The sequence below is a fragment of the Vidua chalybeata genome, chromosome 10 (assembly GCF_026979565.1).
Source record: "Vidua chalybeata isolate OUT-0048 chromosome 10, bVidCha1 merged haplotype, whole genome shotgun sequence".
NCBI classification, from domain to species: Eukaryota; Metazoa; Chordata; class Aves; order Passeriformes; family Viduidae; genus Vidua; species Vidua chalybeata.
In genome coordinates this window covers 11,019,091-11,034,081 of record NC_071539.1, presented here as the reverse complement: position 1 = coordinate 11,034,081, position 14,991 = coordinate 11,019,091, and the positions used below count along the sequence as shown (strand labels likewise).

The 14,991-nt window shown below is 49.5% G+C and overlaps 1 protein-coding gene across 1 annotated transcript in view; it reads left to right on the top strand.

Annotated features, from left to right (window-relative positions):
- P3H2 (prolyl 3-hydroxylase 2) overlaps positions 1–13,547 on the top strand; it is a 62,876-nt gene extending 49,329 nt beyond the window's left edge. Inside the window, exons 4-15 of the mRNA XM_053952258.1 lie at positions 2,692–2,823; positions 3,917–4,059; positions 5,512–5,601; positions 6,067–6,107; positions 6,591–6,685; positions 9,361–9,488; positions 10,004–10,099; positions 10,192–10,342; positions 10,866–10,983; positions 11,145–11,220; positions 12,138–12,278; positions 13,340–13,547. Coding sequence (XP_053808233.1) covers positions 2,692–2,823; positions 3,917–4,059; positions 5,512–5,601; positions 6,067–6,107; positions 6,591–6,685; positions 9,361–9,488; positions 10,004–10,099; positions 10,192–10,342; positions 10,866–10,983; positions 11,145–11,220; positions 12,138–12,278; positions 13,340–13,432 — 1,304 coding nt within the window. The 3' untranslated portion in view covers positions 13,433–13,547. The remainder of the gene's footprint in view (positions 1–2,691; positions 2,824–3,916; positions 4,060–5,511; positions 5,602–6,066; positions 6,108–6,590; positions 6,686–9,360; positions 9,489–10,003; positions 10,100–10,191; positions 10,343–10,865; positions 10,984–11,144; positions 11,221–12,137; positions 12,279–13,339) is intronic.
- The last annotated feature ends 1,444 nt before the right edge of the window (positions 13,548–14,991 follow it).

The following is a 14,991-nucleotide window of genomic DNA, read 5'->3' as shown; positions in this document are numbered from 1 at the left end:
TTTTTGCATTTTTAGAGTTCTCACCCTTGGCCCATTTTTGAAATGTTTTTAGTTACTGAGTTTGGGCCTTTGGCTGGATTTGTTGAAGTGTCTTCCCTTCCATCTCTGCTGCTGGTGAGTAATGCTGCAGGAGGCACCTGGAAGCCCAGAAAGTGCAAACTCAGAGGACAGTGAACTAGAATATCTCATTTTGGTCCTGAACAGAAGCTGGGGTAGACGAATTACATTTCCAGATGTGTGAAGCATTTGCAGCTTTCTGTTCAAGCTGGAAGTTTAGGCACTTTATCATAAATTGCTTCCATTTCCCCTGTACACAGTCTCGCACACCTCCCTGGAATCTAGACATTGCTGGCCTTTGTTTATGTTTTCTGTTTCTGAGGGCATGTGAAGAGAGCAGAAGAGCTCTCTTGGCCATGCTCCTGGTGGCCAGGAAAGTTGCCAAAAAGGCTCGTAACATGGATTTTCTCCCCATCCAAAAGCATGGATTTGTCATTAGTGGAGGCCCACCTAATTATGATCTTGACTGAAATCTCTGGAGAGAATTGAACATTGCCGTTTAATCTTCAGATTTGCATGTGTGGCTCTGAGCCAGAGAGGATTAAAACAGTTCATTCTCAGTGGAAATGAGATTACTTTTAATTAGTCATAAGGGAAGGAAGAGCAATAAATAAGGGTTTGTTTGGTGACAGAAATCTTATTTATCTTCTTATGGTCTTGGAGTTGCATCAAGCCCTGAAATCTTGCTTCTTATGTGGAAAATACTTCACTCAGATGCAGAATGTTTTTTGGGTTTGCATAATTCTGTTTGTGTCGAGACAGGAAATCTAATTGAAACAACCAAGAGGAGAAACCACCAGCATACCGGATGGGAAGCTGCCCTGGTGGGGTTTGTTTACCCATGCAAAAAAATAGAAGTGTTGGAACGGCTGGTTGGTGCCAGTGTGGCTCTCAGCTGATCAGACCTGCTTTCAGAGCCTTGACCAGGACACCAGGACACCCATCACAAGAGCAGCCTTCAGTGGCAAAGCAAACCCAGCATCCTCTCACTGAAATCTGCTGCTCTTCAAACAGAAGCTGTTCCTGTGCTGTGCAATCGAGTGCAGCCCCAGTGAGCTGAGGTGTTTCTGTGCTGGCCCTTCCTGAGCACAGACAGGGTCATGGCGTGGTGGTGCTCAGAGCAGGACCTCACCTGGGAGGGACAACAGCCAGATGGTCCCTGCAAGCGCTGTGGCTCTGCCATGTGTGCCTGGCCATAACAGCCCCAAACCCTGGGACCATTCAGGCACCCAAAGGGACATGGAGCTGAGGGAGGAAAATAAGATCCTTGATGCAACTGCTTTTCTGTAGGAAACTAGGTGGCTCCTTCCAGGACAGCATAATCCAAAGTTCACCCCTAGTCCAGGCACTCAGGCCCAGATGTTTCAGTAGGGAGTGGGAGCACGTAATATACCAAGAAAAGAGAGTTTAGGTCTCTTCAAAACTCAATTCTCTTTTTAATCCCAAACTGATTTGCTGTGCTGCTGCTTGGGGTTGAAACACTCTCACCTTTTCCCCCCAAGGACAAATACATTTCAGTGAATTGATTACAGTACCAAGAAAAAGTAGTGCTTCTCAGTGATGGATTGATTATTTCGGATTTAAGATGCTTAAACAGGTTTAAATTACAACAATATGATTCATGATTTATGTCCTTTCCCTTCTTGCTTTTCCTAATGTAATTCCCTGGATGTGCATGATAAGTCAGATAACTACTCAGACTACCTGTCAAGAGCACATAGGCACTGTTCTGAGGTTCCACTTGATTTCATTGCAAATTCCTAAGGCGGTTTTTATGGCAGCTCTAAGAAATGCTTTGGTAGCTGAGCACATGGTTATTTTCAAGCCTCTGTTTGTTTCTTAAGGTTTTTAATGGTGTGCAGAGACAGGGCAAGCAAATTAGATTTGTAAGTACATTGCAGCAAAGGCTCCAAAATGGAATCAGATGTCAGTGTTGACTTTGAAATTGTACAGCTGGTACAATGCCTATATTGTGGAGTCCCAGTAATTAAGAAACTTTGTTAATGGGAGATGTTTACCATGTGCTTGTGATGCTCTGGGGGATGCCTCATCTTTGAGAAGCAGCAAAAATGGGGATTTCTGCTGCCCAGATTTGCACCTCAGACCTTTCAGACTGGCCTTGCTTGGCCGTGCTGAGAATCTGCACCACCCCCTCTTAGCTAAACCTCCCTGTGCCCTCCAGAGCTTTCTTGCTGCAAAAGGAGAGGATTAAAGATGAGCTGAAGGAAGGGACTCTGGAGCTGGATTTCATGTGGCAGCACATGTGGCCCACCTTGTCTTCACCTCTCTGCTTGCTTTGTGGGTTTGTCTCTTGGGGTTGAAGTGCTACCTGCCACCTGCAGTCCCTGCACGCTGCAGCAGCTCCTGCCACACCAAAGAGATGCTCAAGCTCCCTCTGCAGTTGAGGAAGGAGGAAGGCGTTTCTTATAGGGGGCAAAAATGTAACTACAACTCTGTCAGATTGGCTTTGGGGAGGCACCTGAGCTCTTTCCCTCAGTGCACACTCACCTGCCAGGCCAAAGCAGTGTGAGTTGCACATCCTTCAGCTCAGGAGTTTGAACCTCTGTCTGTCCTTGTCCAGGCACCATCACATCCCTCTCAGCTCAGACCACCTTCTCCCTCTTTTCCTGGCAGACCACTACATGCAGGTCCTGGCCTGCAAGCACGACTGTGTCCGGGAGCTCGCCACGCGCTCGGGCCGGATCTCGCCCATCGAAAACTTCCTTCCCCTCCACTACGACTACCTGCAGTTTGCCTATTACAGAGGTAAAGGCTCTTGGACTGTTCCTCATAGCTCCTGCTGAGTTCTGTTCATTTTGTGCAAGTTCAAATTGTTCCATGTGGGAGTAAGGCTGTTTCCCCTGATGTCGACACTACAGTGATGCAGAGGCATGGTCTGAAAGAGAAGCAAAGGACGTTGGAAATTGTCTCTTCAAAAGTCAGGTTGACTGAGATACAATTAAGTAGTTTTATGAAGGTGTTTTAGATCATCAGTCAGGTTTTAAAAGCACAACCTCTAGCTTAAACATTACTATTCTTTAAATAAATCATGCTTTTTTTAGGGTCTTTTCATTTACCTTTTGATATTAAAATTCTTGAGATTTATATGTTTCACATTTTCTGAAATGAACTGATACATTTTCTAAATTAATATATAACAGATATATGAGTTAGGTCAAGCTTATCCCAAAGTGCCAATTTTTGCCAATTACCAAATATTTTAAGATATTACAGTAAAGTTGCAGGAGTTAGCAGCATGGCAAAATGTCAGGGGTTGGCAGTGCTAAAAATTATGCCAGTTGTGTGGTTCTGTGTGCTATTTTATTATGTTCTGTTGCATAAAAGAAAATAGAAATCTGCAGAAATCTGCTCTCTCAGGCTTTTGCTAATAACTCTTTACTGAAAAGGGGAGATTGTGCAAGGGTCAAAATTGCTATTAAAACATTAAGATTCTTCATTCATCAACACAATGGGAAGAAAGTAGGAGGAGTCCATATATGTTGTACAGGCTTCTTTATTCCTCTTCTCAGTTAGAGGTTAGGGTGAAAAGCCTGGGCCCTGAGAGATGCTGCACAGATGAGAAGCAGTTTGATGCCCATCCAGCTGGATCCAATTTGGATACCATCTGGTCTGTGCATGATGGTAGAAAAGTCTTGTTTCTGTGCCTCAGTTTCCTTGCTGGTGAAGTGGAGTGGTTAAGACAAAGTGGCATCAAAAGAGCCCTGTGAAGTCCTGGGCTGCCTCTTCAGCTGACGGGGAGCTCAGGCTGTGCTTCCCTCCCTGCAGAATCCCCTCCTGGGCTCTGTGTGAGCCTCTTCTGCCCCTGTGCCCCCCTGACCACTGTTGTGTTGCCCCCCAGTTGGTGACTACGTAAAAGCCCTGGAGTGTGCCAAGTCCTACCTGCTCTTCCACCCGGACGATGAAGATGTCCTGGAGAATGCAGGGTATTACGAGGGGCTCTTGGAAGGTACAGTGGATCCAGCCACCATCAAGCCCAGAAAGGTGAGAGTGAGTGACACCTCAGAGCTCTTGGTGGGAGGCTTTAGCGAAGAAATCTGGTGGAAATAAAAGCAGCTTGGCAGCTTTCCCCCAGTGGGACCACTTTCAACAGAGAAGCAGAAGTGCTGGGCTTGCTGGTGATGCTGAGGTGGTGATTTTCAGGGTGCAAGTTCAGAGTCGCTGGTGTGGGGGAGAAGCTGGTGGACAGGATTTGCTTTAAATGGGGACTTCAGCCTAGTAAAGCCTGAGCAAGGGCAGGGAGGGCGGTGACCAGCAGTGTAAACCCTCCTCTTGCCCAGTGCTCCGGCGGACATGCAGAGGAGGAATGCAATGAAACACCGAGCAAAGGGCAGCATCTCTTCAGACAGGGCTGAGAAATACTTTCCCAGGGGAGGCTGGGATCTCAGCATTACTCTCAAGTCTCTTAGCTTGGAGTTCAGGGCTCAGCCTGTTCTGCAGGCAGTAGCTCTGCTATCACAGGGTTAGGCTGGGGTCAAAATACCAAACAGTGTGTGTTCCCTCACCCAGCAGGACAGGCTTCCTCTCCAGTCTGGGCAGCCCTTATCTGTGGCCCTGGGGCTGCCTTAATCACCATGCAGAAGTTCATCCCATCCCATCCCATCCCATCCCATCCCATCCCATCCCATCCCATCCCATCCCATCCCATCCCATCCCACCCCATCCCTGCTCATTGGAACTGGCAGGAACGGGTTTTTCCATTCCTTTGGGAATTCCTTGACTTCCAGGCAAATCAAGGTGAATTTGGTAAAGTACTAAAAAATAGAAGCAAAATTATAAAAAGGAAAACAAGAAAAAATGTCGTTTTCCCTCACAAAATGAATCTAGGAAAAAAAAAAACCCTGAAGTTGACAAAAACATTTAATTGTTTACAGTGTTTTGAAGTTTTCTGTAAAATAAAATTATTTTTGCTTTGCACCATAGTTTTCTGGGAGAAATACCAGTGTTTTGTTTGCAGATTTTTCATTCAAAATAAAGCCCTTTGATGGACAGTTTCCAGCTGGCTATGCTTTGTGGCCCCCATCCAAGCACTCTGAGTGCATCCCAGGGCCAGGCCATGGGCTTCATGTGGGGAACTGAGGCACAGCCCAGCCAGGGTCCCCGCCCCACCAGCCTGAACTTGCCCTCATTCTGCAGCTGGGGTTTCTCTGGCCAGCCTTTTGCCCGGATATTTTGAGGCTCTCCAAGGTGCTCAGGAGTTTCTGCCAGCTATGGACATGTTTTGGGGATTCAGGCTTCCTAATTGGGTTGTGGAACACCTTCTGTCATGTACTGAGTGGCTCAGCCTTGTGCCTGGGCTTGTTCCAAGCGCCCCTCAGCCCACAGCAATCTGCAGCATTGCATGGACACCAAACCCCTCTGAGGCAGAGGTGCATTGCCACTGTCTTGCAAAAGCTGGGCCATGTGCAACTGCTCCTGTTTTCCTTCTCTTTCCAGGAGGCCAAAACGCTGCTGCAGCGCCACAAGCTGGAGTCTCACCTCTTGCAGGTGGCTGCGGCCGGCCTGGGATACGCCTACACGGAGCCGGTAACGCCTGCTGTGCTGTGCCCAGCACCTTCAGGAGTTCACAGCTGTAGCACCAGCTCCCCCCTGCCCCTCTCCTGTAAATCCAGCCCTGTGGAGGTGACTCAGGTGCTGGGTCTTGGCCTGGTGTGTTCCCTGTAGGAAAACAGTGATGGCAAAGCAAAGAAGGCATTCCTGGGGTGAAGGAGAGGCACAGGCAGCCTCATCCAGCTCTCGTGCCTTGGTGTCTGAGTCTCAGCCATGCCGTGGTGATGGGGTGAGACACAGATGCCTGGGCAAGCTGGGCTTCCTAGGTGCTCACCACACTGTGCCAGCTTGGGTTCACATTTTCAATCTGTGAACTCAGGCCATTGCCCAAAGTTATGTGGGATGGAGCCAGAGAGGCTGGCTGATGTCCCTGGGGGTCAGGCAGGGCAGGTAATGCCCTGGAGCATTAAATTAAGAAGTTTGTCCTCTCTTTTCCCACAGAACTACTGGAACAGGTACGGTGCCCGCCAGGATGAGCACAGGTGAGCCACAGTCCCCCCAGCTGAGCTGCAGCTTCACCATTCCCACGGTGGGATCAAGGGGATGTGCTCATGGTGGGGTACCAGCCTGCCACTCAGGGGTACTGCCCACCCACCCAGCACACCATCCTGGTTGAATTAGGGCCCTTTGCCCCTTGCCATTGCAAACATTGCCACAAGAACCTTATTTTAGCTGAGTGCCTCAAAACCAGCAATGGTCTAGGGGGAACTTGATTGCTGAGGCAAGTGGTGCTGGTCAAATTTGTTGGTGTCTGTGCTTTGTTGGTGGCAACTGTTGCTCACATTACCAGAAAAGCAATGTTTGCCACAGGACAGTGTGAGGCCTTCAACTTGTATGGCTGTGACATTTGTACAAAGTACTGATTTACTAGGGGGTTTTGTGTATTAGTTTCAAAGGGAGCAAAAGTGCAAGCTGAAGAACTTGTGGCCAAAGTCATGATGTTCCTCTTCTCTTTTGCTCCTCAGTGTCCCATCAAGTATCAGCAGTGAACCAGAGGATGGGCCCCGGCTGTCCCTGACAAAGAAACCCATGCCAAAGCCAGATCGAGAGCTGAAGGAGGGTAGGGCTGATAAACATGTCTCAACAAAACTGGGATTTTTTTTCCTGTTGCTAGAGACTACAGACTGCAAAGGCTGGCCACTGAGCAATGAGGGCCACTCCTATGTAAGAGAGTTCAAGTTTTGTTTAAGAGACAAGTCTTCAGTGCTGCTACAGCATTTCTGGGTCTGTGGATCCCAGGGCACTGCTGCGCCCTTGGACTTGTTTTTCCACGTGCTGGGCTACTCAGAGCCCTGAGATGTGGAGCTGGGAGGCTGGGTCTTCCTCACCATGGGGAAAGCAAAACAGCAAACAGTAGTCTTCTGTGCAGGTGCTTTTAAGAAAAGTGTGTTCCCTGTTGTCCAGGCTGCAGAAGGATGGATGCTGGAAGCAGCCTGTCCTGATGCTTTGCTAGATGTGTTGGATCACACCATACTAGCAACCACTTCTCTTTGCAGACTAAGCTTATGACTTTGTGTCTTAGCTCGCATGAAATCACTTGTTTATAAGCCTGTCAGCAGACATTTCAACTGATTTCAGCACATTTTCAGCAACCACAGAATCACATCTTCTACTAAAGACAGGATTTTTCCCCTTAACAATTTTGAAAAACAATATTGTAGCCAAGCACCAAAGCAGAGTCCTTGCTGCAAAACAACAGGGTCTCAAGCCAGGAGGTGTCTTGTGTCTCTAGTGAGCCAGCTCCACAGCAGCAGGCAATTAAACCTCCCTGTAATGCAATGGGTGGTAGCTCTTTTTGCGGAATTTCACAGCTTTCCCCAGCCCAAGTTGTGTCCATCTGCTCAGTGTTGTGTTCAGAGTGTTGTTATCCCTTCTCTAGCTGTACATAAAATAGGCAAATACCACAGAAGATACCAAAGATCTTGCTTAAGCCAAGAGCTGGTTGAATTATATTTATTGGCCTGTTTGCTGTTTATAACCAAGTAATTTCAGAGTCCTTCTTTCTGTTTTTACTTCTTTCCATGCTCTTATTCTAGTTTACTTGCAGAATGTTTTTGTTTACAAAGAAAACTGAAACCATCAAAAAGAAACTGTGATTTTTGTCCATCTAGCTGCTGCCTTTCTCTGTTGTCTTTTTTTCTTTCTCTCTTTTTACTTGGAAAAAGAAAAGGCTGAAAGAGAAAAGTCTATTTTATTTTTGTACTCTTCTGTACTTCTGTCCTTGCCCCCTTCCTCATTTCTGCTAATTCCTTCGCTCCCAAAAGTCCAAAGAATTCCTCAGTTTCTTTGGGGTGTTTTTCATGGAGCACAGACACAGGAAACAGGTCTGTCTCTCTGCTGGTGCTTAGAGCAGGCAGAGGCAAGGAAAGCAGGTGGGAGCACACTGTCAGTGTGGGACAAGGGTTCAGTGTCCATGGCACAGAGCTGCCCCACTAGTTCCCTGGGAGGAACAAGAAGAAATGTTGGAAGTGTTGAGCAATGCCTTCCATGTTCATCCCTCATGTGCTTATGGCTGGGGAAGAGCAACAGCTGAGCTGGAAAACTCAGCCCTGTGCTGGAGCATGCCTGGAGTTTGGATTTGAGAATTCTGATTCTGATCCAGCTGCATTTGCAATAAGTGTGGTTATCAAACACAAAATCAGCACAGTGAACACCAGAAACATCCCATATTTTCCATTTCCAAGAAACATAACTCTTCTGAAATAAAGCTGTGAGCTAATGACAGGGCTGGTGGGGCTTACGTGTCTTCCATAGGCCAAGGAGACTTGCCAAGAACACAGTTTTGACTCAAAAGACAGGAAAAGTAAAAGTTACAAAAGCATTGTCACAGAGAAGTTTCCTTGTGCCACATGGTGGGAAGAACTCTGCAGCTCTGTTTCCTCTATTTCCTTGCTTGTCTCTGACAACAAATAATTTTCTTCACAGTTTAGATGTATTACATTTTTCTCCTGGAGAAACATCTGGTTTAGGCTTTTATTGTTACCATTTCTTTTCTTTTCTTTGAGGAGATGTGTGAAAGAGGCTTCAAAAGATGGTGGTTTAGGGGCCTTGCTCTGGTTTTTTAATCAGTCAAATTTGATGGGGATGGATTGAAACCTCTCATAAAAAGCTTGCAGGCAGAGGGAGGCAGCTCAGAGGCAGGATGTGAGGGATGGCAGGGACAGCCATGGCATCTCCTTTGCCTCAGTGGAGGAGGATTATCCTGAGAGTTCTCTGGCTCACCCACTCCCTGCCCTCCTTCTTGGAGGAGAGCAATGCTTGCTGCAAGCTCAGCACCATGTGAGGTTTTCTCTGTGTATATCAGACAAAAAACACTGATGACAGTTGCAGAGGGTGGCTTTGCATGCCAAGCCAGCAGCATCCACACAGCACAAATGCAATGGGAACCTACATTGGTGTTGACAGCTGGGCTGGAGAGCCAAGGTAGCCACTGTCCCTGTCTCTCCCTGTGTCCCACTGGGGTTTGGTGTTTCCAGGCTGTGGTCCCTGCATTTGCAAGGCAGCTGTTGAGAAGGTAGAAAATGATGATGCTCCTGCAGCAAATTGATTTCATCTCCTTGTGTTCCCATTGCTTCTGTTTCTTTTGTTACTGATGGGAGGCCACACTCTGCTCTCTGCTGTGGAGCTCTTTGCCTGTCAGCACACCTGGGTGACTTCAGCCAGCCTCCAGCCACTGTACAAGATGTCAACAAGGCCAGGGCAAGTTCAGCAGGATGGTTTTGTGTCTCTCCTCAGGGGGCCCTCTTCTCTACAGCGATGTGAAGTTTGTCTACAACTCTCAGCAGCTGAACGGCACGCAGCGAGTGCTGCTGGATAACGTCATCTCAGAGGAGCAGTGCCGGGAGCTGCACAGGGTGGCCAGTGTGAGTGGCAATGGCCCTGGGCTGAGTGGGACAGCTGAATGTGTGATCAGCCTCTGGAGACCATGGGTTCATGCCTTGCTGAGTGTTACAGCTGATGGCAGGATGCCTGTGGAGAGCAGGTGGATGCTTGTCCCTAATGCACACCCATAACTGCAGCACGGGAGCTGCTGCTCCATCCTGGGCTGCAGGACAGAGCCTGTGCAGAAAGAGCTCTTTCCCCATGTTATAACAACCCCAAAGGATGCTCCTCCACAAGTCTGTGAGCCTTCTCATTCACCATTAACTGAGCTTGGAAGGGACTGAGGGTGCTTGAACATCCCCAGTTAGGAAGGAGGTGGGTGGTTGATATCCTGCATCTGTGCTCACAGAGAGCTGCAGCACCTTTCCACCCCAACTCACCTGGCCCAGTGAATGCAGCCCTGGGGGATTTGGTAAGAGGGTGCCATGTACTTCCATTGCAGATCCCTCTCTCCTGACAAACCAGTTCACCCCTCATCTGTATTCATGTTTTCCAGGGGATCATGTTGGCTGGAGATGGTTACAGGGGCAAAACCTCCCCCCACACCCCGAATGAGAGATTTGAAGGAGCCACTGTCCTCAAAGCCCTCAAGGTACAGCTCCCTCCTTCTTTTCCTCCTCTCCTGTGCCCTCCCTCCCAGTCTGCACGTGACACTGACCTCCCTTTGCCCCTCTCCTTGCCCAGTATGGCTACGAGGGCCGTGTCCCGCTGAAGAGTGCCCGGCTGTTCTACGACATCAGTGAGAAGGCTCGCAGGATCGTCGAGTCCTACTTCCTGCTCAACTCCACGCTCTACTTCTCCTACACCCACCTGGTGTGCCGCACCGCCCTCTCCGGTGAGGAGTCAGGGCTGGCAGTGGAGCAGGGAGCATGGGAGGGGCTCAGCCCTCCGTGGGGGGGTTTATGAGCTCAGAGTAGCTCTGTTTTGCTTAATGCTTAAATTGATGGCCAAGGCCTGGGCAAAGTCAGCATCCCACAGCAGCAAAAAGTGGGCACTGTTGTCCCCAAAAAAGTGATTTCTGGGATGTCTACGGGTTTTCATATCTGCAACTCTTCCTATTTTCTCCTCCCTTTTCTCTTGCCTCCTCTTGTCTGTCCATTCTCCTTTCCACCCCAGCCCCAGCCCTCCATCTCACTTCCCTGCAGTCAGGAACAGGCGGAGCTGTGCAGATCCTGCCTTTTCTCCCCAGCCATTAGGATGTTGCCTTTCCCCCCCAGCCATTCCTTTCCTCACCTGTGAACACCACCTGGAGTGGGGTCAGGGTAGGCTCCCACCCCATGATGGGACCCCACAGAGCATGACATTCCCATCTCATCCATCCCTTCTCCTTCCCCCTTCCTCCACATGGTCCTGCCTAGGCCAGCAGGAGCGCAGGAATGATCTGAGCCATCCCATCCATGCTGACAACTGCCTCTTGGACCCCGAAGCCAACGAGTGCTGGAAGGAGCCTCCTGCCTACACCTTTCGGGATTACAGGTAGGAAGGAAGGGAAGGAATCTCTCTAGGGACTTGTCTCCCTCTGGCTGTCCCCCACCCATGTCTTAGTGGAGCAATGTGGGATCTGTCCAGGAGGTGGGGATCAGCCTTGAGACTTCCCCAGTGCTCCCCTAACTGGGGTTTCCCACTTCCTTCCCCAGTGCCCTCCTGTACATGAACGCAGATTTTGAAGGTGGCGAGTTCATTTTCACCGAGATGGACGCCAAAACTGTGACAGTGAGTTGGTGCTGTGGGTCAAAAGCTGCTCCTCAGCAGTCCATGCTCAGGGCTCTGGGCTTCCCTGGGCAGCCTGTGGCTCCTACCTTGCAAACAGCCCATACAAAATCCTGCTGCAGAGGTGCACAGACCATCTGCTCCCTCCCTAGAGGCCGTGCCAAGCAGTAAAGCTGTGGGTTAGGGGTTCTCCCCACCCCCAGTGCAGGCAGAGGGATGGCTGGTCATTGTCCCTGGCCTGGAGGACTGCTGAGCTGCCACCCCATCTCGTGGTCAAACATGAACTGGTGTCTCCATACAGATGCAAGTCTCTTGTTCCAGAGTGGGTCACAGTGATGGACATCAGACCCTGAGAGGGATGTGGCTTAGGCATGAGCCCTCACCTCTGTTTGGGGCCATTAAGGAAGCTGGGCACCCACTCTGTGGTTGGACAGAGGTCTGGGCACCATGCTGGGGTCTCTGGAAAAGCTGGAGGGTAGATTGTGTCTACTTAAGTGCCTGAGGGTTGGTTTGGTTGGCAATTCTGCTCCTGAGGTCCTGCAGGACTCTTGTCAACTCTGCCAAGAGAAGAAAGAGGTGTTTCACAGCCATGCCAGGCTTACACTGGACCTCCCTGGAGTTATGCCATGGCCCCATTTTGCTCTAGGTGGTCACCTGTAGGCTTTGCAGAGACTCCATGCCATTATGTCCTTTCTGCACGATGTCAGCACAGCAGGAGCAAGCTGCACACCTCCCTATTTACCCCACACATTTTGCCAGCTGTGCCCAGAGCTCTACATGTCCCCCCCTGAGCAGCTCACCAGGTCCTGGGGCGATGCAGGGGGATGCCCAGTGAGGTCCCAAGCCCTGGAGCATGGTGAGCCCAGCCACAGCCAGCGTGTGCAGTCCCTTGCCAGCCTGGCTGTGCTGTTTCCCTGCAGGCCTCCATCAAGCCCAAGTGTGGGAGGATGATCAGCTTCTCGTCGGGCGGCGAGAACCCCCACGGGGTGAAGGCGGTCACCAAAGGCCAGCGCTGCGCTGTGGCTCTCTGGTTCACCTTGGACCCTCTGTACAGAGAGCTGGTGAGTCGCTCCATCGTGATGTGAGGGGACTTGGGGCATACCCAGCATCCCACAGGAACCAGGACCATCTTATTTTCTCCAGTCCCAGTTCACCTGTTTTCCTCCCATTACAGCCCCACAGCAGCACTCCCATGATATGAGCTGGTGGCCCCAGGGCAGGTTTTTCCTGCCAGTCCTGGTCCTGGGCACCCATTGCCCTGGGCCAGTGGGGTGCAGTGCCGGGCTGGGTGCTGAGTGGGGTGTGGAAGGGCTCCGTGCAGGGCTGGGCTGGCCATTTCTGACACCTAGTGGCAGCAGCCTGATGGATGGGAACTCCTCCAGAGCAGCTCAGAGTGCTGTGTGAGTCTTGCTGCTAAGTCCTCTCATAGGCATTTCAGCAACTTGAAGTCCATGGCTCTGGGCACCCAAGATGCCTTGAAAGATCTGGGCTGTGATGCTTTTCACCAAACACCCTCCACATTCTGTTTTTTAAAGCTGCTGTACCAGCCCCTGCTTCCCTTTGGTAGCAATTCTGCTCTGTAAAAATAAAAGATACAAGACCGAGCAAAACTAAATGCAGGGAGAATGCAAAACCCTCATTCCTTTGCCTTGTGATGAAGGTGGTCTGTGAGGTTTGGGGAAAAGCTTATTTTCAGACATGTAATTCAGTGTCTCTCAGTTTTTTTGCACTAGCAGAAATTCCTCCAGGCTTGGTGCCTGTATGGTAGGAGATCAGCCCTGCCCGGGGAGCTGGAAATCAACAACAAGCAGAGGGGACAGGAGGAGGGTGTGCTGTGGCAGTGGCTGCTAGTGGAGTGTGATAAGGGAACTACAGAACATCAGCCCAACCACAGCCCTGCAGGGAGGAGGGAATCAGGCACTGAGGTGGAAAGGGATTTGATTAATTCTGCCCAGCAAATCCTTAGCTTGAGTCCCAGGCTGTCCCCCATCCTCTCACCTACCCTGATGGTTCTGGGGTAAAATCCTTGCTGTGTGTCCTCCCAGCAGCCTGAGCCTCACTGAATTAGCTGGAGCAGGCCCTGAAGCTTTGTGTTACCATTTCTTCCCTTCCCCTCTTGCAGGAACGAATCCAGGCAGATGAAGTGATTGCAATGCTGGACCAGCAGCATCTAGGACCCAGTGAAATGAACATCAACCCAAAGGATGAGCTATGAACTAGGCCAAAGACTTTTTCTATTAAATATTTATTTAATATTGTTAATCTTATTAGAACCCTTCTATTTTTGTACAGAGATGCTGTATAAATTAACAGGTTAATATGATTGTGGAGTTTCAGGAATGCCTCTTCTGTGTTTAGCACAGCTTTTGCTGGAACCCTCATCCCTGTGCCAGCATCTCCTGGTGGGGCTGCCTCTGCTTCCAGCACTCCCTGTTTTTCTCTAGCACTTCTCAGGACTCATTCAGGCCCACTCTACCCCCTTGGAGAACCTATTTTTTTTTTTTTTTTCTTTCTCAGCCAAAAGTAGCTGCTTCTCTTTAGCATTTGCTGGAGAAAAGTCTCAGGTGTCCTAATGCACCAGTCTTCCTGCTCCTGCTTCCTGCTGAGGGAAACTGGAGCACAAAAACTGGTGTTATGACTGTCTCTCACCGTTTGAAATATGCCTTTTAGGGGAAAAAAAACAAAGGAAAACCCAAGTTCTAGCAAAATGGAGATTTCTCTGTAGCCATGTGAAGCTGGTGTTTGGGCATTCATTCTGAGCAGAGCTTCTGGAAATCAGCTGCTGAGCAGGGGCATGAGCTGTGCACAGGCATGAGGGGGTGTGATTTGCAGCTGACTCTGGTGAAATAGGGTCTGTCACTCATGTTCAGTCCCTTCTCTTGCTGATGGCCTGGGAGCATGAGGGATGCTGCTTCACACTGCATCCTTTGAGCTTCCAGCCCGGTCTGCTGCTGGTAGAACCCAAAGTTTATAGTCATAATTTCTGGGTCCCGTTGGAAAGCAGCTTAGGAAGTTACGGTGCCATGGTGTTGGATGGTCATGGTGTAGCTCTGCACTCTGGATGTCCTGGCTGCATCTTCCCATCCTGGCAGTGCAGAAGCAGCAGATGTTCATGGTGTGGTATTATCTATTTGCTCAGAGTATTTCTGACCCAGCCTGAGGATGTTGAAGTGAAAGCAAGTAGTCAAGTAACTGCTGCTAAGCCAGTAAATCATTCCTCCCCAACCATTAAATTTAGTCCTGTATGTGAGATCAGAGCAACCCCTATCTCAGTCAGAACAGGCACTGAGTCACAGGATTTCTGTCCCAGACATAAGGGCAGCTTTTATTTTGACCCATCAGTTGCTTCTGCTGCTGGAACACAGTTCCTAAAAGGCAGGTTTCAGCAATCTTCACTAGAAATTACTGCATGGCTGCAATCTCTGGTTGTCCCAGAAAACACTACAGGGACCTTTGCTGGAGTTCACATCCTTGAGCTGCTTTGCTCAGCTCCCTGCTGCATTGGCTCTTTTGTCAGTCCTTTTCTGCTCCCCCCTGTGAGTTTTGGCATTCCCAGGACTTAAAATCTGCAATAGGGAAAGACAATTCTCTTTGCTCCTGTAGCTTGTGCCTGTTTGCAGCTCCAAAGCCTCCTCTTCCCAGCCAGTCACTGCAAAGGCTGTAGACAAAGATTGTCCTTCTATAGAGACTTCCTCAAAAGCTGGTCGTGGGCAAGATAGAGGGAAACTCTGCATCTGGTAAAATAAACGCTCAGACTGTGAAGAGGGAAATATT